Source organism: Peromyscus eremicus, chromosome 16_21 (assembly GCF_949786415.1).
Source record: "Peromyscus eremicus chromosome 16_21, PerEre_H2_v1, whole genome shotgun sequence".
Classification (NCBI taxonomy): Eukaryota; Metazoa; Chordata; class Mammalia; order Rodentia; family Cricetidae; genus Peromyscus; species Peromyscus eremicus.
This window is the reverse complement of record NC_081432.1, coordinates 52,006,391-52,032,042: the sequence shown is the minus strand read 5'-3', so window position 1 is coordinate 52,032,042 and position 25,652 is coordinate 52,006,391. Positions and strand designations below refer to the sequence as shown.

The 25,652-nt window shown below is 39.6% G+C and overlaps 1 protein-coding gene across 1 annotated transcript in view; it reads right to left on the bottom strand.

Annotated features, from left to right (window-relative positions):
- Positions 1-25,652, bottom strand: part of Pkhd1 (PKHD1 ciliary IPT domain containing fibrocystin/polyductin) — a 462,210-nt gene that overhangs the window by 282,710 nt on the left and 153,848 nt on the right. Inside the window, exon 37 of the mRNA XM_059282214.1 lies at positions 2,930-3,142. Coding sequence (XP_059138197.1) covers positions 2,930-3,142 — 213 coding nt within the window. The remainder of the gene's footprint in view (positions 1-2,929; positions 3,143-25,652) is intronic.

The window sequence follows — 25,652 nt, the reverse complement described above, 5'->3', positions numbered from 1 at the left end:
TGCAGGTATGGAAATAGAAAAAGAAGTAAGGAAAGAGGTAAGAATGAACTCTGTGAGTTGTATGTCCACTGCTCTAAACCACCTTGTAAGTAGTATAGGATGATGACTATGTTTACTGATTTTATAGAAATTAACTTGTTCAAAATCACAACTGAAAACCAACATATCTAAGCCAATTTCTGATTCCACAATGTTCAGCGTACCAGTGAATCTCCCAGGTCAGTCACTGATTCAATGCAAATGAAGTTCCCTCTGATAAGCATATTCCTCCTCAACCCTGTGAACAACTGCATCAGAGTCTGGGGATGAGATTCAGAAAGGTAGACTTCAAAACTCTCCGTGGATTAGTCCTTTGAGATTCGCCAAAGCTGGTTAATCTCCTCACTCCAACTTTCCTGGAACACTGAGTGGATGCCACCTCATTAGGGACTTTCTAGGTAGAAGGCGGTGAATCAAGCTGCTCACTATTTGGAATATTTGACAGCAAAAGAAAATTAGTTTGTTTCTAATGCCTGATTGTCACCGCACCCAACTTTGCCCTGGGAAAAAAGCTAGTGAAATTACATAATGATTTTAACATGATACCCCACCATGCCTCAAGGAGAATCTACTCCAGACCTCAGGTGGTGAGAGGTGGAGAGAGAGGATTGATGAAGAACACACGTGACTGTGATGCTCTGATGGATGGGAGAGGAAAGGACACCTTCTTACCCAGCTGCCCACGCTTTTTTCTCATGTACTATTTATTTCAGATGAATGAGATACAGAATTATCATATCAGAGGGGACATAGATTGGATTTTGCCATGTCTCATGTGCAGGGTCTGCAGTCTGGGTGAGGCCCTGGACATGCATTGTGGAAAAAGCTTTGAGGATGAATAAAATGTTGATAAAAGGTCTGAAAATACAAGAGAGGTAAGAGAAGATGAGCAGGAGAAAGAGGAAGGGGAACGAACATAAAGGAAATACAAAAGTAGAAAAGAGGGGAAAACAAAATGGAAAAAGAGAAGCAAAGGAAAAAAACCACCTCATTGTGATCCAAGAGTGTCACATAGACACACTAGGAATATTCCTCTTGATTCACAAAATTTTGAAACATTATTATTAATAACGGTATTCACTCAGCTTTGACTCTGCCATATTGAACATAGGCAATGCCATTGTGGATTTTCTTTAATTTGACATTTCCTTATTTATAAAGGCTTATGAGTCCATGAAACTTTTAAAATACAGGCACATAGGTCATAACATGTCTTCATTGAGCATTCATACATGAACATGGAAGATCAAAACAAAGAGGGAAAATACACAGAACAAGTTCTCATTTTCCTCATTTCAATTCCAGTTTTTAGAGGAGCCAAGCACTACAGGTGGCCTAAGTGGTCAGCGGACGAAACACTTGGGGACCACAGCTAATGTGTGAAAAGGCAGAAGATAGTCATGGACCTTAGGGGACAGATCTGTGAGGATAGGAAAAAAAGGAGTAAAAATCAGTGGGACAGGAATTCCGACTTCCCATCCAGGAAAGCTATTGGTATTTAAAATGACAAAGTTTGATACTCAGTTTCTCAGTCTGGCCCAGGGCCAATAACACTGAAGAACAGTTTTGATTTCCTCTTAGAGAGAGACAGAAAAGAAGCCACGGAGCAGTTTGTGTGTGTGTAGACAATGATTATTACACGGTTTGTAACAAAACCAGGTCAGAGGACGGTATCAGACTCTTCAACCCATATCTAAAACAATCTTTCTATTACAACTGGGTTTCATTTTGTCGTGTCAATATAAAAATGCTGATGTTGATGATGTCAGGCCTCTTAAGATCAGGCTACTACCTGGGGTCCACATTCTAGCGTTGTTTCATTCTGTTTGGTTTTGTTTGGGGTGCTAAAAATCCTAGGTTTTACCCATGTTATGCAAATACCATATCACTGAGCTACCTCCCCAGCCCTGGAGCCCACACTTTTATTCTGGATTTGACCAAGGCCAGACAACAAATATATATATAATTATGTGCCGAAACACTCATTTAATTCTTACATTTTCCAGTTGATATCAATATCGTACACATTTAGGAATTGCTTATATCTTAAGGGAAGAAACAGCCGGTTTGCAAAATGAAATGAGGTGATCAGAAAGCAAGAAAACTTGAAGCAGAAACTGTTTTCTCCTAGGAAGCCATGAACAGCGGGCACATCTGTAAGGGGATTTTAAGTACATCTGTAATTGAACTCTGCATGGGTATTGATGAGTGAAAGGAAGAGGAGAACAATCAAAAAGTGGAGTTGTCTTTACTTGGTCTATGATGCCAGGATATTAGCTGCTGAGAAATACCAGTTTCCTCTAAATAATTGTCGGTCAGTTTTCACTGAGTCAAATAATGATTACAAATGTCAATCTCAATGGCTTGCTTCAAAAAAAGGTTTTACTCTTCATGGACATATGCAACTGTAATCATCACCTCTAGCCTACGTTGTCTTTATACAGGATCCCAAGCTGAAAGAATTGCCCCTACCTGGCACAGGCTATTCTCAAGTGGAAGACAGGAGACAAATGAATAAAGAATCACAATAGCTTTTAAAACCTCTACTTGCCCATGAAGTACATTATTTTTACTCCTATATTTATCAAACCAGAGGATGTCTTTGGCTAAGTTCACCCTCAGTGGGACAGGGAATATGGCTCAGAAAGATGCTGAAAGCCATCTGATGGTGAGCATAGGTATCCAGTCCCCTTGCAGGACCATAGCATAGTCTGCCACAGATAATAATAATTAGATATGTCATTTAAGGACATAGTGTTATGCAATAATTGACCTACTGCCTCAACAACTAATAACTAGGCTTTTTAAATAATTTGTTGATGTTCATTGTCCACATATTTGCTAGAAACAGCCCTATTTCAGTTTCCTTTGTGAGTTGTCTGCTCCTTACCATGCAGGGAAAGAGTCCCATTCCTCACAGCCAGGAACTTCACTCCATACGGAAAGAAGGGAGTAGAGTAGGAACTTCCATAGAGTTTGAGCCATGCTTTGCCTTGGAAAGGCTTGTCCTCAGATCCAATATGGAGCTCTCCACCATCTGTAATAAGGATGGAGTGGGCTCTGAGCTTGATGGGTCCTGGCTCCATGAAAATCAACTTGCCGCCTAGTAAACAAAGAGCAAGCTGTCAGTCTTCAAGAGAATGAGGCTCACCCTGTTTTGGCAGTTCCAACATGTGATGAAATTGCTTCTGCTTATACACTTCTGGAAGTTGGACTTGATATATATTAAACTCTGTTCTAGAAGCACCATAAGGTAGGTCAGACACCCAGGGATAGAAACATTATATCTTTAAGCCGGTTCTCATAAGGTATTACTGTTTGCTGCAGTTTTGATAATAAATTTTTATGCAACAATCTAAATGTCCAGCAATTTAGAATTGGCTAAGTAAACAGTTGAGGGGGTCACTAACCTTACAGGCTACAATAGATTAAACTTGGTTATAATATTAAGTACATGATGAAGCACATGCACAAGAGACAAGGGTAGAAGAAAATGGGCTAAAATTAGTGAAAGAATTACAAGAAAAGGAAGCAGTGGAACTAACATCCTGAGTTTTGTGGAATGCTAGCTAGCCAGTATCCTCCACACTTGCTTTTGTCAATGGACCTTAATTTAAGAGTTCTTTCTCAATGGACAGAGATGAGCAGCCTATCAATCAAGACTCCTTGTCATGTCATACCCTAGGACACAGACTGAAGCTTTGAGAGGGACCCAGAGCAAAGGGAGGGAAGTTGAGATCTTGTTAATTCCATTGCTGGTGTTCTAAAACTCCTTAAGAAAGTGGCAGCTCCTGAGTCCACCACCTGCTCACCTCCTCTGCTCCAAAAGCCTTAATTCTGGTTCGTTTCTGACTTCCATTGATTAGTAAGCTACTCAAAACCTTCTAAATCATTTTCTTTCTAAGGAAAGGTTCCCTTCTGTCATGACAACCAAAGCACATTCACTGGTTCAGACATCAGTCTTTTCAAATGTCTCAATTTTTGTAACATATGAAAATAAGTTTATGGCAAAATTATTGTGAGATAAGTAATTAAATCCTCTTAAGGAAAATTATTTTCTTCTTGATATCTAATTAGTTTATGTTTCATATAATATATCAATAACATCAGGGTCATTAACAACTTTATGAGACTTAAAGTATCTCAGACAAACACCTACCCCCCCTCCTTGGTATAAACATACTGCAAAAACACTAGAATAGACAATGTTCCTCCCTACAGCAAAGTGCTCTGAGTGTTCTGTAACAGAAACACTAATATAAGTGTTTTTCTTGTTATTGTTTATAACTTTTTTCTGTTATATAACATATTTTTATTAATTCTTTGAGTATTTCATACATGCATGCAAAGTATTCTGTGGTCACCACCACTCCTCCAGAGATCCACCACACACTTATCTATCCTATCTCCCAAATTTATGCCCTCTTTTTTTAATAACTCACTGAGTTAAATGTATACTGACACATAATCCTGGATGTTAGACCTATCTCTGGAATGTGGCTGATCCGCTGGGAGGTCACACCACTAAAGGAAACTGACTTCCCTTCCTACAGCAGCCACCAACTATCAGTACTCTTCAGTTGAGGTGGATGCTTACCGGTTAGTCCACAAAGCATGCCACAGAATGCTGACTGGCTTGATCTTATACAGGTCTTGTGCAGATAACCACAGCTGTTGTGAGTTTGTTAGTACCATGGTCCTGCCCTTTCCAGAAAACACAGTCTGGGCAAGCCTTCCCTAACTACTAGATGTCCTCTTTTGCAAACTCTGTGATAGTGTCCGACCTCACTCAGAATATACTTCAGAGTCTTTATATCTGGCTAAGAAAGGCCCCCTTGTGGTTTACTGTCCATCTACAACTCCTCTCCAAAAGTTTCTTACCAAATTTAACCTTCATCTGTTCCGCTATAGCTTGAAAATGTCAACTCAGTTTGTTCCCCGTGTCCTAGGTTAATGGAATTAAGAGGATAGAGTTGTAAGCCAACCATTGTGTTTGGAGATGGAGACTTTCAGAAGTGATGAGATAAGGCTAGAGATTAGAGAGCCTTGATCAAATCTTGGTTGCTTTATATGGAGGAGGAAACAAAGTATCCATAGAGAGAGATACACACATACTTCTACAATAAAAAAATAATGTAAACATAGGGTAGGAAAACTTGCAAAAGCTTTTTCCATGCTATGTGATCACATCAGCTAAAATACCTCTATTTTTTTTTTTTTTTTGCATCCTATCTCTGGGCCAGTTCCAAACATTTCATTCACATGTTTCTGGTATCTGCCAAATAATTCTAAATTCTGATTTCCCTTCTCAAACGTCAATATTCTTTGTTGTTTTGTTGTTGTTGTCGTTTTTGTTTGTTTGTTTGTTTTTTCTCTTGTTTTTTATGTATAGGGCAATGGGACATGATCTCTATTTACACTTAGGCTAATTGCTGGTTCTATGCTATCTATCAGAACCTAACTCCTGAGCAACTGTGTAAGGTTAGTTATCTCCACCATTGCTGTGCTATGGCTGGTGAACCTCTTGCTAAGGTTCAGGAATCCTGAGAGTCAAGGTACCTCACTGCAATCTTAAGATGGACAGTAGCTGAACATTTCATACACAAAACAGTAAACCACTATGAACCTGTTTTTGTTGTTGCTGTTGTTTATAAGGATCTAATTTATTAGAACACTCTTAGTTAACATATTTTTCTTCAAATAATGGTGATGAAATTTATAAGGTCATATTCTTGAATCAGATTACTTCAATACATCCAAATAACCTTTTACCTGTGTGACAATGACTAAGGAATTTAACTTTCCCAAATACTAATTTCATCATGATTAGCTCTTTCTGAATAGAGGTCTTTTAGAGGTTAAATGAAAGGATTTATGTAAGTATTCAGACACACAGCACTCAATAAATTTGTATTATATTGGTGATACTATTAACTTTTTGTTTTCTTCCTTCAACTGTGTATTTTGAGTCAGAGTCTTTATGTAGCCTGGATAAGCCCTAAATTTCCAGTTTCCTTTTATCAATCTCCCAAGCGCTGGATTTTTGTGTGTGTGTAACCACATCTGGCCTTTTCTTTTCTTTACAAAGTATCTGGCCTCAAGGATTTCATTACACTAACAAAGGCTGACTAATTCATGTTTCAAACATATTGGCCTGTCTGCTAGACTTTATGGTCCAGTTTGGGGTTTTTGGTATTTGTTGATGTTGGATTTTGTTGTTTATTCATTTGTTTGGTGTTGGAGATATCCATTTGGTGTTGGGCCTTGTACATGCTAGGCAAGTGCTCTATGTCAGCCCTTGACTCTATGTCCCCAAAAAAGCCATGTAACCTTGGTAAATACTCTTCCTTTACTTATAAACTTGTCTGGATTATATGAAGGAGCCTGCCCTGTCCCATCATCATGTGTTTTTTGTAATATCTGAAAGATATATTACATATTTATATATTTATTTTCTGTTCTCTCTATGCCAGAATGCACTCTTCATAGGGGCAATTACCAATTTTGTTCATTTAAATATCTAATGACTACAGCAGCAACTGATAGGTAACTGACACTTAGTATATAATTGTTGAGTGAATAAGTATAAGGGTATATCTTTTCAGAGAATCTGATACAAATACAAACATATACTCTCACTTCCATTTTCTCAGGAAAGATATTATATTTCTATTTGAAAAATTAGACATTAACCCAGTAAATTAAAGCAAATGATGTAGAGAGAAAGATGTCAGAAATGTCTCAAAGGGTAGATCCTACTTTTACAAGGAAGATATTGGTGAGGGGCTATACACAGCAAAGACTCTTCACTAGCTAAACTTTGTCTGGAATTCAGTATACTAGTTCATGGATTTGAGTCGTCGCTTTCCAGAAACAACAACTGGAAGTAGTTAACACTAAATGAAAGGAGAGAAGGAAAGAGCTAAGGTGCCTGTGGTTATTTTCCTTCACCTCCATCTTAATGCAGAGATAATGATCAAGAAATGTTTGACCAACTGTCAAATGTAGAGACCATTTCTCTGACCTTCTGTTCTAAAATTTCTTTCCAGCTTTTTTGGCTCTCATTATCATACTTTGCAGTCTTCAATCCCAAATCTCAGGCCACAAACCATCAGTAACAGTTATAGGACATTTACTTGGACTAGAACTCATGCTCTTTCTGTTTAGACATAATTTAGACACGCTCTGTTGAGGCATCTAATTTGTCATTTTGTGAAGGATTCAAGGGAGTTTCTCTGGGGAATTGAGATTCATTAACATAATGCTCAGAGGTCCCTGATTTAGTCCCTGATGGCCACTCACTGCAAGTGTCTGCTGCTTTGATACTTTTCATCTTCATTCCCAACTACTGCTAATGTCCACTCACTTTAGACAATGGTCTCAACACTACCTGACCATTGACTTCCGACAGCTCATAGCTGTTAGTCTTGACTTCCCTCTTGAACTATGTTCTGTATAAACTATACTCTAAGGCAGAAAAACTATCTAAGAAGCAAGACTCCCTTTTGGCAATCTCTGGGCCTGGTGCCAGAGAACAGTAGCCCTCTACTTACCAGGCTTCTAAAAGACCCATTAGCAAACTTGACACTAATTTTTTCCATCCATTGTCATCACACTAAAAATGCAATAATGAATCTGAACTCCACTGTGAACAAAAAAGAGGAAATGGACCTTGTGCTACAGTTCACATAATGGTATCAACTAAAACTTTTTCACTCACATCACTCATGTCCTCACTAATTTTATTTGACTGCTGAACCACAGATTGCATGGCAAGACGTCCCACTGTAAATAGTCAGTGAATCAGAACTGACCTTGATGAGAAAATAGTGAAGGTCATGCTCCGGTCCTATTATATGCATCTGATTGACCTTCAGTAGAACCTGCAGTTTCATTACTTAGGAATAGTTCAGTTTTCTCCATTGCAAAGTAGAGTGGAGAACCATGAGATCCTTCCAACTCTAGAACAATTGATATTTCCACCTATAAGGACCATACAGCATCCCTTGGTTCTTGTATTCTCACTAAAAAGAGTTCATTCAGCAAGATGCATAGGGAGTGTCAGCAAGTGAAGTTTATTAGAGTATATCAAAGTTTATTAAAGCAAAAATACACTCACCTGACGTTAGTGGACCATCAAGAGATGGAACCTGTCAGAATATCAAGCTTATTTTGTTGATGGTTTTTGCTGCTACTTCTTGGTGTGAGTCTTTTTCTTTGTCATCTAGTCACATCATTCATCTTTTCCCATTATGGTCAGTGGCTTTAAAACAGGCTATTTTAAGAGTACACCTCCTCTCCATATATATTCTCGCCTATAACTAAGTTGAACTGGGATTGCTCCCAAATTTGTAACCCAATATAAGATCACATAACCTGGTCTTGTGACTATGTGTTGATCTTAATATCCTTTTGTCACACGGTAAGATTAAACAATAGAACTTTTCCTCCAAGCCTCCTTCCTCCACCACTTATATCTAAAATCTACCTAATAAGAACGTAGTCAGACTTAGAAAAAGGAAGGTGTCTGGTGAGATGGTGGAAGGCATATCAAGAGAGGGGATAGTGGACCCTGGATATGATACAAGCACATCAGAGTATCCATGAAATTGTCTCAAGGAAGCCCATTATTTTGTGTAGTGATGAATAAATGACAATTTTTTTAATTTTTAAATTTAATTCTTAATTTAATTCTTTTTTAATTAATTTAATTCTTTACATATGTTACATCCCAATCACAGTTTTCCCTACCTCCACTCCTCCCAGGCACCCACCTCTTCTCCCCCCAGATCCACTCCTCCTCTGTTTTCCTTCAAAGGAAGAGAGAGAGAGAGAGAGAGAGAGAGAGAGAGAGAGAGAGAGAGAGAGAGGGAGAGAGAAAGCCTCCCAGGGATATCAATTGAACATGGTATAACAAATTACAAGAAGGCTAAGCACAAACCCTCATACCAAGGGTAGTGGGGGCAACCCAGTAGGAGGAAAAGTGTCCCAAGAATAAGCAAAAGCATTAGAGGCACATCCCACTCCCACTGTTACAGAGTCCCACAAGAACATCAAGCTATATAACCATAATGTATATTCAGAAGACCTAGCTTATACCCATACAGGGTCTGTGATTATCTCTTCAGGCTCTGTGAGCCCTTATGAGCCATGCTTAGTTGGTTCTGTGGGCTGTGTTTTCATGGTGTCCTTGACCCCTCTGGTTCTAATCAATAAATTGGACCTCATGCAACTGAAAAGCTTCTGTAAGGCAAAAGGCACTGTCAATAGGACAAAATGGCAGCCTACAAAAAGAGAAAAGATTTTCACGAACTTCATATCTGACAAAGGGCTAATATCTAAAATATATAATGAACTCAAGAAACTAGACATCAACAAACCAAATAATCCTATTAAAAATGGGGTACAGAGCTAAACAGAGAATTCTCAACAGAGGAATCTCAAATGACTGAGAAACATGTTCAACATCCTTAGCCATCAGGGAAATGCAAATCAAAACTACTTTGAGGTTCCATCTTACACCTATCAGGATGGCTAAAATAAAAATATATATATAAGTAATTGCACATACTGGCAAGGATGTAGAACAAAAGGAACTCCTGGATTGCTGGGGTGAGTGCAAACTTTTACAGCTACTATGAAAATCAATATGGCAGTTCCTCAGAAAATATGGACTCGATCTACCTCAAGACCTAGCTATACCACTATTGGTCATAGTCTTAGTTAGGGTTTCTATTAAGAGATACCATGACCACAATGACTCCTATAAAGGAAAAACATTTCACTGGGGTGGCTTACATTTTCAGAGGTTTAGTCTATTATCATCATAGTGTAACATGGTGGCATGCAGGCAGACATGGTGCTGGAGAAGTAGCTGAGTGCCCTACATCTTGACTTGCTGGCAACAAGAAGAGGTCTGTCTCACTAGGCATGGCTTGAGCATATATGAGACTTCAAAGTCTACCTCCACAGTAATACTTCCTCCAACAAGACCACACCTATTCCAACATGGCCATACCTCCCCATAGTGCCACACCCTTTGAGGGCTGTTTTCTTTCAAACTACCACAGACATATACCCAAAGGATGTCCCATCCTACCATAAAGACACTTACTCAACTATGTTCATAGACACTTTATTCATAATAGCCAAAAATTGGGAACAATCTAAATGTCCCTCAACTGAAGAATGGATAAAGAAAATGTGGTAGATTTACATAATGGAGCTGTTATTACTTACTATATTACTCAACTATTAAAAACAAAGGCATCATGAAATCTGAAGGCAAATGAATGGAACTAGAAAAAATCATCCTCAGTGAGGTAACCCAAACCCAGAAAGACAAACATGGTGTGTACTCACTTATAAGTAGATATTAGGTATTAAGCAAAGAATAATCACACTACAATCCACATACCCAGAGAGGCAAAGTAACAAGGAGGCTTAAGAAGGTACATATGGTTCTCCCTGGGGAAGGGAAATAGAATAGATTTTTCAGGTGGACTGGGATGGGTGGGGATAGGAACAGGAGAATCCAGGTGGAGGGGTGAATGGAAGAAGAGACTACTGGGAGAAACAACTGGAATTGGGGGCGGGGAGTTGAGGGGAGATCTAGAAACCTAGTGCAGTGGAAATTCCCTGGAATCTACATGAGTGACCCTAGCAATGTCTCCTAGTTATGGGGTGTACAGAAACAGAACTGGCCACCCTATATAACCAGATAAGGCTCCAAGAAGTGAGACTGGGTCAACAACCCAGCCACAAAACCCTCGACTTACAGTATGTACTGCCTGAAAGATGTGCTGGGGTAATGGTGAAGCAGAATTTGTGGGAGTAGTCAGCCAATGACTGGTTCAACTTGAGGTCCACACCACAAGAAAGAGTCCACATGCCTGACATTGCATGGATGGCCAGAAACCAGAGGCTGGGCATCCCAAACCCAATATTGAACGAAATATGAAAAAAGTCAATGAAATGATTCCTAATGATATTCTGCCATACTTATAGATTGGTGCCTAGCCCATATGTCATCAGAGAAGCATCGTCCAGCAACTGATGGGAGCAGATGCAAAAACCCACAGCCAAACACTAGGTGAATCCAGGGAAATCCTGTAGATGACAATTTTTAAATTATTTTTAATAATGTATTTAGATATTCATTTGATATTAGAGATGACATGAAGCCAGGTTTTTCTGAGATTGACTGGGGTATATATAGTACATTTAGAATCACCCTTCAAATAAGGCTGCAGAGATCATTTTAGACTTTGATTACATTTTGAGTCAGATTTCATTATGTTCTCCCATTTATTTTATAACAAGAATGTATTGTAGCCCAACATACTTACTCCAAAAACAAAGGATTTAAAAAAAAAGTAGCGGATAGTTATTAAATATTTACCATAGACCAAACTCATTGGACAGTTTATTTGAAATAATCTTCAAAACTTAGCTTGTGAAATAAACACCCCTTTCTGTGTTTCCCATAGCAGAAAATTGCTTAGAGAAGCTTGCATTTCTTTTACCTAAGAAAAATAAAAGCTCAGCATTAGAACCCAGAGCCACGTGACAAAAACTCCAGTATTTTACCTATTTCCACAAATAGTTCCTGGCAACCTCTTCATTGAGTGAGGTTGTTTTCATAGCTGTATTTAAGTGAAAACATATTAACCTAAATAAGTTTGCCTTTAGCTTGTTTCTACAAGGGTTTATTTTTATTTTGTTAGTGGAGATATCCTCCCCTTTTTCCAAAAAGGATATATAACAGATTACAAGGATTAGTGGCTAAATACATAAATCTGGGCTCTGTCCCTTATACCATTAAGCACAATTTTAAACACATTGAAACAAATTGGGAGAGATTTTAAAACACCAGTAAACATCATTTACTGACAGGACCTTGGTACAAAGAGAACAAATACTTTGTGTCAAAAGTGTTGAAATGGGATGAATTAATGAATACGAACATCACAAACCCTGCTAAAAAGCACTTCCCTTGCTTCATCAGCAGCAACAAACAGAAAGGTACAAAATGGAGGAAGTTTGCTAAGGAATTCAGTTCTTTGTATATAAAATAATTCTGTGGTACCCAAAGTGAAAGTCTTTCTGTGGGAAAAAAAAAAAAAAAACTAAAGCTGATGCTTCCTCCTGGCCTGTGTAAAGGCCTCAGAATTTCCATCCTCACAGAGACAACTTGAAATCAGTCTAAAACAGGCCGCTTCACAGGATGGTGACTTGAACATGGGAGGGCAGTAGGAGGATGCTATGTCTCCACTTTACAGACACTGACCCCATTTCTTAAAGCTAAAGGAAAGAGTGGGGCTAAAATCAGCCTTTCGGGATGACTCTAAAATTGCTTGTCATGACTTGAATGAAAGCTGGCTGTATCTTCACAAGTGGTCTTGGGTAATTGTAGAAGAAGCAATCAACCGACATTACAGTTGCTTCCCCTCAAAAATACATAAACGAACACATCTTTTACACGTAACCACTCATTTCCATGAAACCTCTCTTTTCTTTGAAGGGGAAGTAAAAGAGACTTTTAGCAGCCAGCTAATGTTTGAAGGGGGAAAAAAGGAACATGAAAACAAACTTTTGGCTAACTGTACAATTAATCATCATCTGTAGTGACCACAGAATAATTTGCTGTGTTCTATAAAGAAAACAGATACATAGCTTTAAAGATGACTTCCTTACAAGAAAAAAATTTAACTTATTGTTTTACTATGTACCAATAATCTTGGACAGAGCTGGATTTCCTGGTCTTTAATTCTTCCCTTTCTTTTTCTTTCGTAATCCCCATCCCCAGCTGGACCTTTGCCTCACTTCTCTACTATAACTGTTTCTGTCAAGGTCATAAATTTTATTCATATTAGTCTCCAACTTTGATGTACCTGGTAATTTGCTATTTCTGGGAACTCCTTCACCCCAAAATTGCCCAGAACCATATGGTCCTGGTTTTCCTCCTCCTTTCTTTCTTTCTTTCTTTCTTTCTTTCTTCCTTCCTTCCTTTCTTTCTTTCTTTCTTTTTGAAACTGGGTCTCATGACGTAGTCTTGGCTGTCTGGGAACTCACTTTATAGACTGGGCTGGCCTTGAACTCACAGTGACCCACCTGCCTCTGCCTACCAGGTGCTGGGTTTAAAGAGTCACTACACTGGGCTTCTTCCTACTTCCCAGGCATCTATTCCCCGGTAGTTGATTTCTCTGATCATGTCAACCTATGACACTCCATGTGTCCCAAAGACCCAACCCTTTGGCCACTTTTCTTATTAGTGCACGTATAACACCTGTATTGTCCCATTTTATCTCAAGGGTTAAAAATATCAATGTATCTAGTTGTTGATAACTCCCAAACATTTATCTCCAAGCCTAATCTCGGCCTTCAACTCAATTTATACACCCATCTTCATATTCAATATCTCTACTTGAATGTCCAATTATCTTTTAAACCCAACAGTTCAAACCCTAAACTCCTCTTACCTCAGAGATTTGGTTAACCCTATCCAGTTGATGAGTCTCACAACTCTGGAGTCGACTTTCGCTCTTAGCCCACATCCAACCCCTGAGGAAATTGTATGCATCTTATTTTCAAATTACCCTCATAACTCAACTACTTCTCACCACCTGGATATATGCTCCTACAGTCCAGGTCATTTTCATCTCAGTCCTGAAATATTGGAAGAGCTGATCTTTTTAATGGAAGCCATGATCCATCTCTCTGTTAGAATCCTGGAATTGTCCGCATTACTCTCAAAGCTCCCCAGACCCTTCAGGGTTAGTCTTCGCTGGCTCTGGCACCCTCTAGTCCCTTCTTGATCCATTGTTCCTGTTGCACTGACCATTTTGCCATCTCCTCCCATCTTGCAGCATTTACCCTTGATTTGTGCAAATTTGTCCCCTAGCTACCCTTCCTCAGGATGGGTTCCCTGTCCACCTCAACCCATGCTGAATTTTGCTCTGTGGAAGTAAGAAATCCAATAAAAACATAACATACTTGCTTATTTGTTGTTTTCCTTATAAAAGTAAACTCTCTAAGAGGACGATTTTGACTGTCTTCTTCCACAGCCATAGTCTCTGTGCCAATAACAGCACCTGGGCCATAGGAAATAGTAAAGTCTTGTTGAATAAATACAACTTTAAGCTAGAGAAGTGAGTGAGTCTCCCACAGAGGATAAATAGACTGAAAACAAAAGGAGGGGAAAAAGGAGCCGGGAAGAAAGGTCCATCAAATATCCACATAAAGCCTAGAATAATAAAAATTAAATAGATTAGAATAATCAGAAGGTTGCAACAGCACGGACTCTGGGGAAAGTTTTAAGAGCTGTGGAGGTGGTAATGGGGATGTCAAATGCTGTATGCCTTTTTTTTTAGGAGGATTGGGGGAGTAAAGGTTCAGAGCCATAGCATTGTTGGTGAGGAGGCCAGTATTAGGTGAGAAAGGAAACGGACAATGAACTCAAGGGTCAATCAGAAGAGAGAGGCAGAGTGACACTGAGCCTAATGCAAGACTCAAAAAAGGATCCAAGGTCCCCAATTAATTAGATGATTTCTATCACCGAACTAGATCATCCGTCTTCTCAAACCTTGAACTACCTGAATCATGGGAGGCAAACTATCCAATTTATTTACTTGCAATGACTAACCTTCATTTGGAATTTTTTTCTTAAATAATTCAGCAGGCTACGTATCACAATGTCAAGTGAATAGTCAAGGGAGTCTGCAGATTAGCCCTCCTGGAGAATGACAGGTGACTGCATATTTAGGATGCATAGATACTTCTCTGCCTTGGTAAGGGGGTGCTAGCTGTGATATGGGAAGTGGTGAGGTGTGATATGGTATTTGCTGTACTGTACTGCTTTGAGGGTGGGAGCCATGAGGAGGTGAGGAAGAGCAGGGGAGAGTAGCATTTAGGCAAGGCAGCCACAGCCTGAAGCCTGCATCGTGATGGGGTGCATACCACACGGTTTCCTTTGTTGGCAAGCTCCACATTAGACTTGTGCCTGATCCACTGGAGCAGAGCCTGGGAAGCCTTCGAGGTGGGCTTGTCCCCGGCCAGAGAGGCGGAAAATCAATTTGGCTGGCAAACGAGAGCCCCCAAGAGCTCAGTCCACGCTCCATAATCCTATCCACAAGCAGCTCAGGAAATAGAAGCCTGAGCCCTCGCATATTCATGGAGGATGTGAGGCATAAATCAGGCTTTAAGGATAAGGGGCAAAGGGAATGGACTCTCTGGCTGGCTACTAATTAATCAAGCACAGAACACCTAGGCTTAGCATCCTGGGATGAAGCCACTTACACACCGGCAAGCAAGCAAAGGCTACTGCTGCTCTTCCCCATTTCTTTTTACTTTCAATTAAAACAGATATCAGCTGAAAATTTCCCCTTTAGCTGATGCTGCTTATGCATCCCCCTGTTCTTTCTTTAATTAAAAAACATGCTTATTGCAATACTTGCCAGAATCGCTTTAACGGTATTTTAATTGTAATGTCTCTGCCTGATTAAAAAAAGAAAATATGAACTGAAAGGGTTTGCGAAAAAAATGTTCTGAGGATGCAAGAAGAGAATTATACATCTCCCAGGAATGGATACCACATCCCAATTCTTTAATTAGCCTTGCATTGCAGCGGCATGGGCAACGCAGAGGGGGAAGACAGATCTGAAATAAAATCATTGACTCAAACAATAGCAGCTGGAAGAAACAGTCTTCATCAGGTTAGGTTTCCCCAGCAGGATAAAGAACTGCAGCCAACCTACAATGCTAGGCTCAGGAGAAGCCCATTCGGTGTGCCCAGTATAATTTCCCCCACTCTTTGTACAAGTCAAATGGCCATTGTGAAAAGAGCTGTGATACTGTGTTAGTTGCCTTTCAATGCTGACAATGCGATGGGGTTCCATTTATTGTTTCAGGCTCATTCTCAAACCTGATCACACATCAGTGTGACCTGAACGAATATCTTAAAACATAGATGGGGTAGTGGTGACTTATACCTAGATGCTGTGGGTTGAGAACTGTAGGTGCGTGCCCCTTACTATTACAGGTAAGTGATGTGATGGCTTTGGGTGTCCATAATCTTATCATACTTGCTGTCATCTAAAATGGGCAGAGAAATAAATACAAACTTGGAATGATCAATTAATTCCCTTTCTCAATCAATAAATATTTACTGTTATTTCCCAGTCCTTCTCCAAGGTGTTAAAATAAATATGTAAAAACATATGGTCTCTGTATCCAGGGGCTACAGTGGAGGTGAACTGCTCAAGGTAAATGAGAATATCCTAATGTAGTGAACAGACCTGTTTTACAGACAACTGAGCAGGGAGGTGAAGGCTACAATTCACTTAGACTTTTACTTGTTCTTTCTGAATCAATTCTATACTAATTACAAGTTTAAACATATTTTTGGAACTATATGTAAATCTTTAAAGTGGCTGAAACGCCAATATAAATAAATGCTTGACATCCTGGCAACTGTTACCAATTACTTCTCAACTAAACCTTAATTCCCTTTAGAGCTACAGAAACCCACCACATCCCTCACTTACAGTGCTTACATCTAAGTGCTCAAGGTCTCGGTTACTCCATGGATTCCTGAAGTCACTGAAGTCCTCACAAAGAAAGCTATTGCAAAAGGAAACAAAGACAAACAAAATCTTTCCCCCGAAATTCTACCCTGAGCTGATAGAAGCCTCCCTACCTGCCAAATGTATTCACACTTCTTCTTCCTTATTAACTTTCCTTAAGCATTCACCCCATCATATTTCTGTCCAGCTAACAAGTGAGTACAGTTCTCCAAGCAAGCTGTTCTTTAAATGACTTCCAGACATAATTCCCTAATTTGTCTATAACATTGCTCTATTAGAAATCAAGGCTAAGTTATTTTGTATAGTAATTTTGAAACTATGAGAACATCACCTGGCCATGTGAATATTACACAGTGCATAAGAAACAACAGTAATAAAATGTTTGGTCTCATAGTTTCATAGTTCTCATAGTCCAAGAATCTTAGTTACATAAGAAGCCCAAACTAACAATTCCCTTCCTAGTCAGGATGAATAGGATCTAGGGATCATTAATCAACAAATGAGATAGAAAGGTAAGGAGAGGCCGAGTCCTGAAGGACCCTGTAAGCCATATTAAGTTTGGATTTGAACTTAAGGGCTAATGGAAAGCCAATGAAGGGTTTTAAGTAAGAAAGTTTGAGACATTTATCTTTCATTACTGAAAATACTGTTCTAGGAATGGACTGGACCTTTTCCGTAACATTTTTCATATTACAATATCCAAGTTGTCAAGACATAAACTGTAAATTGTTAAGCATCTATCTATCTGTCTGTCTGCCTATCTATTGAAAGCATGTCCTTTCTCACAGCAATGGATTATCTTTCATTTATGGCTAATCAAGTGTGTCTGGGACTGTTCTCTGGAAGTAAATAATATAAGCCATTGTCAGATTGGAAAAAATAACAGGCTTCAGAGGCAAGTGTCCCTCACATAAAAAAGCCTTTGTCTCTGATCTCCTGATACACAAATAGCAAATGAAATTGGTCACTGTCTGGATGAGTCCAGTAACATGTGAGGGTACCAGGAAGGATGCTGGCTATAGAAAACTCACAACCAACATGAACCTGCTTTTTCAAGTAAGAAACTCAGTTATTAGTTCATTCATTCAGCAATTATTTGGACATCTAATAATTTCCCAGAGGTCCGTGGGTGCTTTAGGTCAAGATGAACATCACTAATTCTGGCTACCGCTATCCTTAGCTTATAGCCTAGAATTTTATAATCTTCCACAATAGTCAAAGGAAGAAAAAAATCGATGTCATATATCTAAATAAATGGGGCTGGGGAGATACTTCCATGGGAAAAATAATCGTTGTACAAGTAAGAACTCAAGGTCAGATTCCCAGAATGCACATAAGGCAAGACATGTCGTGTCCATCTACAACCTAGTATTCTTATGATGAGATAAGAGCTGGAGACAAGAGAATCCCTAGAACCTTGTGGACCAGGTAGCTTGGCATATGCAGCATCAAACCATGAGGGACCCTGTTTCGAACAAGATAGAAGGCAAGGGTCAACACCTGAGGTTGTCCTGTGACATCCACATGCATGCTACACATACACATACATACATACACACACACACACACACACACACACACACACACACACACACACACGTGTTGGAGAAAGTCAAGGGCTGGAGATACTTCAATTGGTAAAATGCTTGCCTAACAAGCATGTGTATCTGAACTCAATCCCTAAAACTCACATAAAGATAAAATAAAACAATAAAACTGAACACAGTCATAAGCTTGTAAACACTGGGGAAGCAGAGACAGGCAAATCATTAAGAGTTACTGGTCAGCCAGTCTAGAAACTTGTAAGCTCTAAGCTAGTAAGAAACCCAAAGCAAAACATTTGTAGACAGACATTTCTGTCCCACCAGCAGCTCCCAAATAAACACACTAAGGCTTTTATTAATTACAAATGCTCAAGTCTATAGCTCAGGCTTATTACTAACTAGCTCTTACATTTTAAATTAACTCATAATCCTTATTTATGCTCTGCCACATGGCGGTACCTTTATTAGCATGGCACATTCATCTCCTGCTCCCTCTGAGTCTGACTGGCAACTCCAGACTCTGCCCTTCTTCCTCCCAGCATTCTCCTAGTCTGGCTCACCTGCCTAATCTTATTCTGTTCAAATATGGCTGGTGAACTTCTTTATTAAATCAATCACAGTGACATATACTCACATTATGTAAAGGAATATTACAAAGCAAACAATAACAATAAAGAGTGTACAAAACCTGAGGAATGACACTCAAAGTTGTCCTATAGCCTACACACACACACACACACACACACACACACACACACACACACACACACCTCCACATGCATAAACACATATTCCAACATGTATGCACATATACCAACACAAGTTAAAACAAGTTCTCCGTAGATTATAAATTCTGTCAGTCGTCCACTTAGCCTTACAGAAACTAATTTTCGTAATGAAAGTTAAATCAACCAGTCACCAAGAAAAGACTGATACATAAAAGCATCCAAGGTAAAGGAAGTCCTGAGTAGTTTTCAAAACTACTCAGGTTAATACTTTCTGATGTAGACTTAATCTGCTTTGGATCATATGAAATATCTGCTGGCAAATGTAGGCAGTACAATTGCCCCGTCCTTCACTGCTCCTCACCCACAGGACTACACATACTACAATCTACTTTCTTTCTACCAACGGGAGAGAGATGTTATTATTCAGGGGCTAGCAGACTTATCAAATCCACTGAAGAATCTGAGACTGCCTCAGAATTGACCCAGGGTCCATTTTGTTAACCAAACTTCAGTGAGTCAATTTGCCACCCCAAATCCTCTGCCAGAAGGGTGGTGAGGTGGTTTGAAAGGAAATGGCAACCGAAGAGAGTGACCCTTTTAGGAGGTATGGCCTTTTTGGAATAGGTGTGGTCTTGTTGAAGGAAGTGTGTCATTATGGAGGCAGGCTTTGGGGTCTCATATGCGCTCAAGATACCGCCCACTGTGACAGTCTACTTCCTGTTTCCTGTAAGATGTAGAACACTCAGCTACCCCTCCGCACCATGTCTGCCTACATGCCACCATGTCCCACCATGATGATAATGGACTGAAACTCTGAAACTGTAAGCCACCACCTCAATTAAATGTTTTCCTTTATAAGAGTTGTCATGGTCATTGGGCGATCCCTGTGTTTTTCTTAGGGTCCTCTTTACTAGGTAGCCTCCCTGGAGTTGTGAGTAGCAGTCTAGTCATCCTTTGTTCCACATCTAGTATCCTGCTATGAGTGAGTACATACCATGTTTGTCTTTCTGAGTCTGGGTTACCTCACTCAGGATGATTTTTTTCTGGATCCATCCATTTGCCTGCAAACCTCATGATGTCATTGTTTTTCTCTGCTGAGTAGTACTCCATTGTGTATATGTACCACATTTTATTTATCCATTCTTCAGTTGAAGGGCATCTAGGTTGTTTCCAGGTTCTCGCCCAATGACAGAGAAATGGATGAGATCCACATGAACAACCTGAACGTGAGGGCGGGTAATGAAGGGCAAGGTTTGAGGGAAAGAGAGCTTAGGGAAATGGGAGAACTCAGCTGGATCAAGAACAGACCATGATAAATGAAGACCCCATGGGAATAGGAAGAAGCAAAGTGCTAGAGAGGTCCCCAGAAATCCACAAAGATACCTCCACAATAGACTACTGGCAATGGTCAAGAGAAAGCCCGAACTGACCTACTCTGGTGATCGAATGGCCAAACACCCTAACTGTCATGGTAGAACTCTCATCCAATGACTGATGGAAGCAGATGCAGAGATCCACGGCCAGGCTCCAGGTGGAGCTCTGGGAGTCCAATCGGTGAGAAAGAGGAGGGATTATATGAGCGAGAATTGTTGAGACCATGATTGGAAAAAGCACAGGGACAAATAGCCAAACTAGTGGAAACACATGAACTATGAACTAATAGCTGAGGAGCCCCCAACTGGATCAGGCCCTCTGGATTAATGAGACAGTCAATTAGCTTGAACTGTTTGGGAGGCACCCAGGCAGTGGGACCGGGACCTGTCCTTAGTGCATGAGCTGGCTGTTTGGAGCCTGGGGCCTATGCAGGGACACTTTGCTCAGCCTGAATGAGGGGATGAGGGGACTGGACCTGCCTGGATTGAATCTACCAGACTGAGCTGAATCCCCAGGGGAGTCCTTGCCCTGGTGGAGATGGGAATGGGAGGTGGGTTGGGGGGAGGACAGGGCTGATATGTAAAATTAAATTAAATTATAAAATAAAAATATATATATTTTTGACCCTCCCCCCCCAAAAAAAGAGAAGAGTTGCCATGGTCATAGTATCTCTTCACAGCAATAGAAACCTTAACTAAGACAGGTGACCATATTTTGACCAAGAAAGTAAGTAATTCAGTCTTCTTTCACATGCAGTTTATAGGTAAATTATTTTAAGCCTGCCAGTTCGGAACAAATTTTTCCAACTTCACATCTCTTATCAACCAAGACATCCTATTGCAGAAAGAACCCTTAAAATAGAATATTTCAGTATGAGCAAAACTCCAGCCTGTCATCAGATCTACTTCCTTTCAACCCAGGCTGGTGTCTACGAATACTGCATACATAGAGCAATCTGCCAAGTGACTGATAACCAGAAAAATAACAAGTGTCATATCAGGGGAGCCCTCTTTGCAGCATTTCCTGGTTTTTCTGTTGTAAAGTGGATCTGAAATACCAACAGAATCTGAGGCTAGGTTGGTGTCAATAAGGAGCAAAAAAGTGTACAAGTCCCTAGAGAGATGCTTAGTCTTGATGCTACACTTAATTGAACTGAGATTAGTAAAGCAGACTTCAGGATGTGCTTGTAAGGACATTACCAAGACAATTAGATCCTGAGGACCCTGACCTAAGCACTGGATTGATCCCTGATTGAGTTCACATCACTGAGAGGTGGTAAGACACAGAAAGTAGGACCTTGTAGGGGGCCTCAGGTCACTAGAGGAATATATTGGAGGCTCTACCATGCCCTGGCCTCATCTCTATTTTATGCCTCAAGTCCCCCATATGAGCTGCCCTGCTCTGTCTTGACCTCCTTAGCACAACAACAGACAAACACTTGACAATGTAGGACAAAATTATTCCTTCATTTATGTTGTTCTTTCAGGTCCTAGCAAAAAACTAACACACACACACACACACACACACACACACACACACACACACACCAGGGATAAGAAGGCAAGCTGGGGTCAGCACTTGATGTTGCACCCTAAAATCCTCCAAACCTTTCCAAAGATGAAGACATTTGACAATGGGTTCGACAGTGAGTTAAGAAATGGCACAGCACCCATAAACTCACAGCGGCTATGGTGACTGGCACAAGATCTGTACAAAATAAGCCAGTCAGAATGCCAGCACGGGAAGGGGAGGGGCCCCCGAGCTTCCACCCCAGCTGAGGAGCTCTTTGTGGGTTGATGGCTGCTAGGCGAAGGAAACTCATCTTTTTAGGAATCCATCACATGCTCCACTGGCTCTACCTTGTATGGGTAACACTAACTAGACTCAATAAGCTTTTATTTTAAAAGGGGCATGAAGTAGTGAGAGGTGATGGAGTAGAAGTTGAATCTAGAAGGAATTGTAGGGAGTAATGGATACTGAATATAATCCAAATGTGTTCTGTGTATGTGTGAAATCCTCAAATAATTAATAAACTAAAAATAAAGGATGCTTCATCTCAACAAACCAGCAATAATCATGGTATACTATACAAGTCCTGAATATAATAGATCCAAAAGATCTGAGTGTCCTTAAAACTGTGAACTGAAAACAGCTTTAAAGGAAATGAGACCACATTCCCAGTTGCACTAGAAAAGCCATATGACCGATGAAGCCCGAGCAACAAGGAGAGAAGAGGCAGGCAGATGAGATTCTGCTGTTTCCATCTCCTATCCTTTCTTTTCTTGCAAAGGAAAGAAAAACACTTCAGTGTACATCCTGAAGATAACAGGGGCAAAAGCAATCCAAAGTCTTTATTATCGAGCTAATTCTTTCAGTAATCCAGTTTGCTTTATATATAGAAGCAGCTGCTATCTGTAAATAAAATTTTAACTTAGGTCTGATTCTCAGCCATCTCCTCTGTTATCTCTGCTAGTCCAAAAGAAACAACTAATGTTAATTGAGTTCTTATTCTGGACCAGGCTCTGTCAAAAACTAATGGCTTTAAAAATATTTCCTCATTTAACTCAAAACATCCCTATGACCTGGGGAGTGCATAGTAATACTGCCTCACAACAGTCACAAATGCTTGCTCTTATATCGCTGTGACTTCTGAAGTCATTACAATCTGGTACTGCCCCAGGAAGGAGAATCCTGAGGCTTATAGGGACTCTCAGTTTAACCAAGGTCACAGAGATGGTGGATGCTGAGGCCTGGATCTAACTTGGTTCCTTCTGGCTTGAAAGCCTGCCAAGCATTTAACTGTCGTGGTATACATCAGTAGACCAAGAAATAGAAAATCGCATTAAGGGCAAGCAGTGTATTACTAAGCAGCAAGGGAAATTGGAAGCAAGCTTCTGGTGAAGCATTTTAAAGAAATGGCATTGTGAGAAATCAGAAACTACAAAATGTCATCCTTTATACTGTATATACTTATAGGGTAAAATATGATGTTTTAATTACATATTTACATGTGTATACTCATACAAACACATATCTATCTACACACTGGATTCTCAAATTAATGTATCCACCAACTTGTATTTATCATAGTTTTTGTATGTGTATGAAAGAGAGAGAGACATACAGAGAGAGATACCTAAAATATAAAGGCTCTACACCATGAGGAAGGTCTATCCTCCCCTAATTAACACTTAGTTAATTATTATCTCTCAGCCACTTAACATTAAGCTGCTTGACCACCAGATGAGAAAGAGATTCATTGCCTCATTCAGGAAATATAAATGTTTCCTCAACTGCAGAAGATCCTTGCCTGGGATGCATAATGCTCTAAAAGAGGGGAACTTTCCTTCCTTGTTTTTATTGCTCTTCGTAATTACTTGGAATAAAAAATGATAAGTTTTAATTCAGAAATGCCTATAGCTATTGGGCATCCTAACATAAAAGAACAAAAAGTATAATTACTGAAATGAAGGCAAAATGCCTATTTCCACCCCATCTCATTAGTAATAAGTGATTAATTCTCTTCTGTGTTTAACAGTAGCCCTAATAACAACAAAAAAAAAATGTTGGCAGTTGGGAATATGTACAACTGATAGGACTTGCTTGGCATGATGGGGTTCCATACCCAGCACTTCACGGTGATGTCTGCCTGTAATCTCAGCAATAGGAACTAGAGGCAAAAGGATCAGAAGTTCAAAGCCCTCTTCAGCTATAGGGATTTAGAACCCAGCTTAGGCTAGAGACTCTCCTTAAAAAAAAAAAAAACAATAAACAGGAGAGGACAAGTAGGAGAGAAATAAAGATGGCCCACAAATTAAAGTTGTGTGTCTTTTTCTAATTAGAATAAAATAATACTGAGGAGAGATGGCAAAATAGCTCAACAGGTAAATGTGTTTGCACTCCAAAATAAAATAAAACTGAAGTAGATATATCTGAATTTCTTTATCATGATCACAAAAATCTGGCTTATTTCAATACAATTTAAGAATAATTAAAAGAAGAGGTATGGGGGTGATAGCATAGTTAGTAAAGAGCTTGCTGTGCAAGCATGAGAACCTGAGTTCAGATCCCCAGCACTCACAAAGAAAGCTAAGAGTGGCAGAGTAGATCATGCCAGCACTGAGAAGGCCAAGACAAGAATCCACACAGTCACCGGCCAGCCAGTCTAGCCAAGTCAGTGAGCTTCAGAGCCAGTTAAAGACTCTCCCAAAAATACTGTAGAGAGAGTGGCTAAGGGGCAATGCTGACACGGATACTCTGTTCCCACCTGCACACTTATACATGTAAATGCCATAATATTTCAGACTTTTGTTCCCTAAAGTCTTTTGAAGGAACTCTTCCAGCCTTGAAATTTTTTCTAGTTTATCTCAGCCTGTAGACAGAATGAGAAAATTAAAGAGAATTTTACTCAGCTCCTTTTCTGATTCTACGCATGGTGATGAAAAATGAAGGCCATAAGAGACATTCAGAGACTGAGTTGCTCCTGGTGATGGAGACAATGATTGGATCTCATGTTGAGTTCTTATTATTTTCCAAGTTCTTCTGTACATACTATGGATCAAAGTAGAGCTATAGAACATAAACCACATATTGAGAACTGCAGCTCTTCCTTCACCAGTAAAGATATTCCTCTACATATTTTAGAAAAAGAAAAATAATTTGGTAAAGGATTTATGCTGCTGAGAATCCATAATTATATATGTGTATACTTTTGTATACCTGTATATACATATATATTTGTATGTATATGTGAATATATGTTTCATATGTGTATACATACATACATGTATGTATGCATGGACATGCATATGTATCACTGAAACAACTAAGGAGACTGAAAATAAATTAATTGGGAAAGATAATATCCAAGAAAGTAGGAATTATTTTAATAGCTGCAATAGATTTCACCCAGACCTTGAACTGTATATCATTTGCTGGCCTGTTCATGCAACAATCACCTCGCAGCTTTTGGGAAACCATTATCTGTTCCACACTATTCTAAATCCTGACTAGAAAACAGTCAACATATTAGTGAATATTTTTGGTTTGAGGGTTATTCTATGAGGAGAAACATACTTTGCACCAATGAGTACATTTGGAATATGGCATGAGATAATAAAATTATGAAGAAAGAAAGCCAAACCAACCTCCAGAATCCTAAGAGGGGTTGCTGCGATTTTGGAAAAGTTGCCCTGTAAGTCCTTTCTGATACACTGATATTTCCTCAGAGAGCATATAAACACAATGGGCAAGCTACATGAATCCAGAGGACAAATATTCTAGGCAAAGGACATTAAGCGTGGCGGTCTAAGGGCCGGTAGATTCACAGAAGGGCTTATTTGGAGTGTATAAGGATGACAAGATCAAAGAAGAAATCTGAGGTT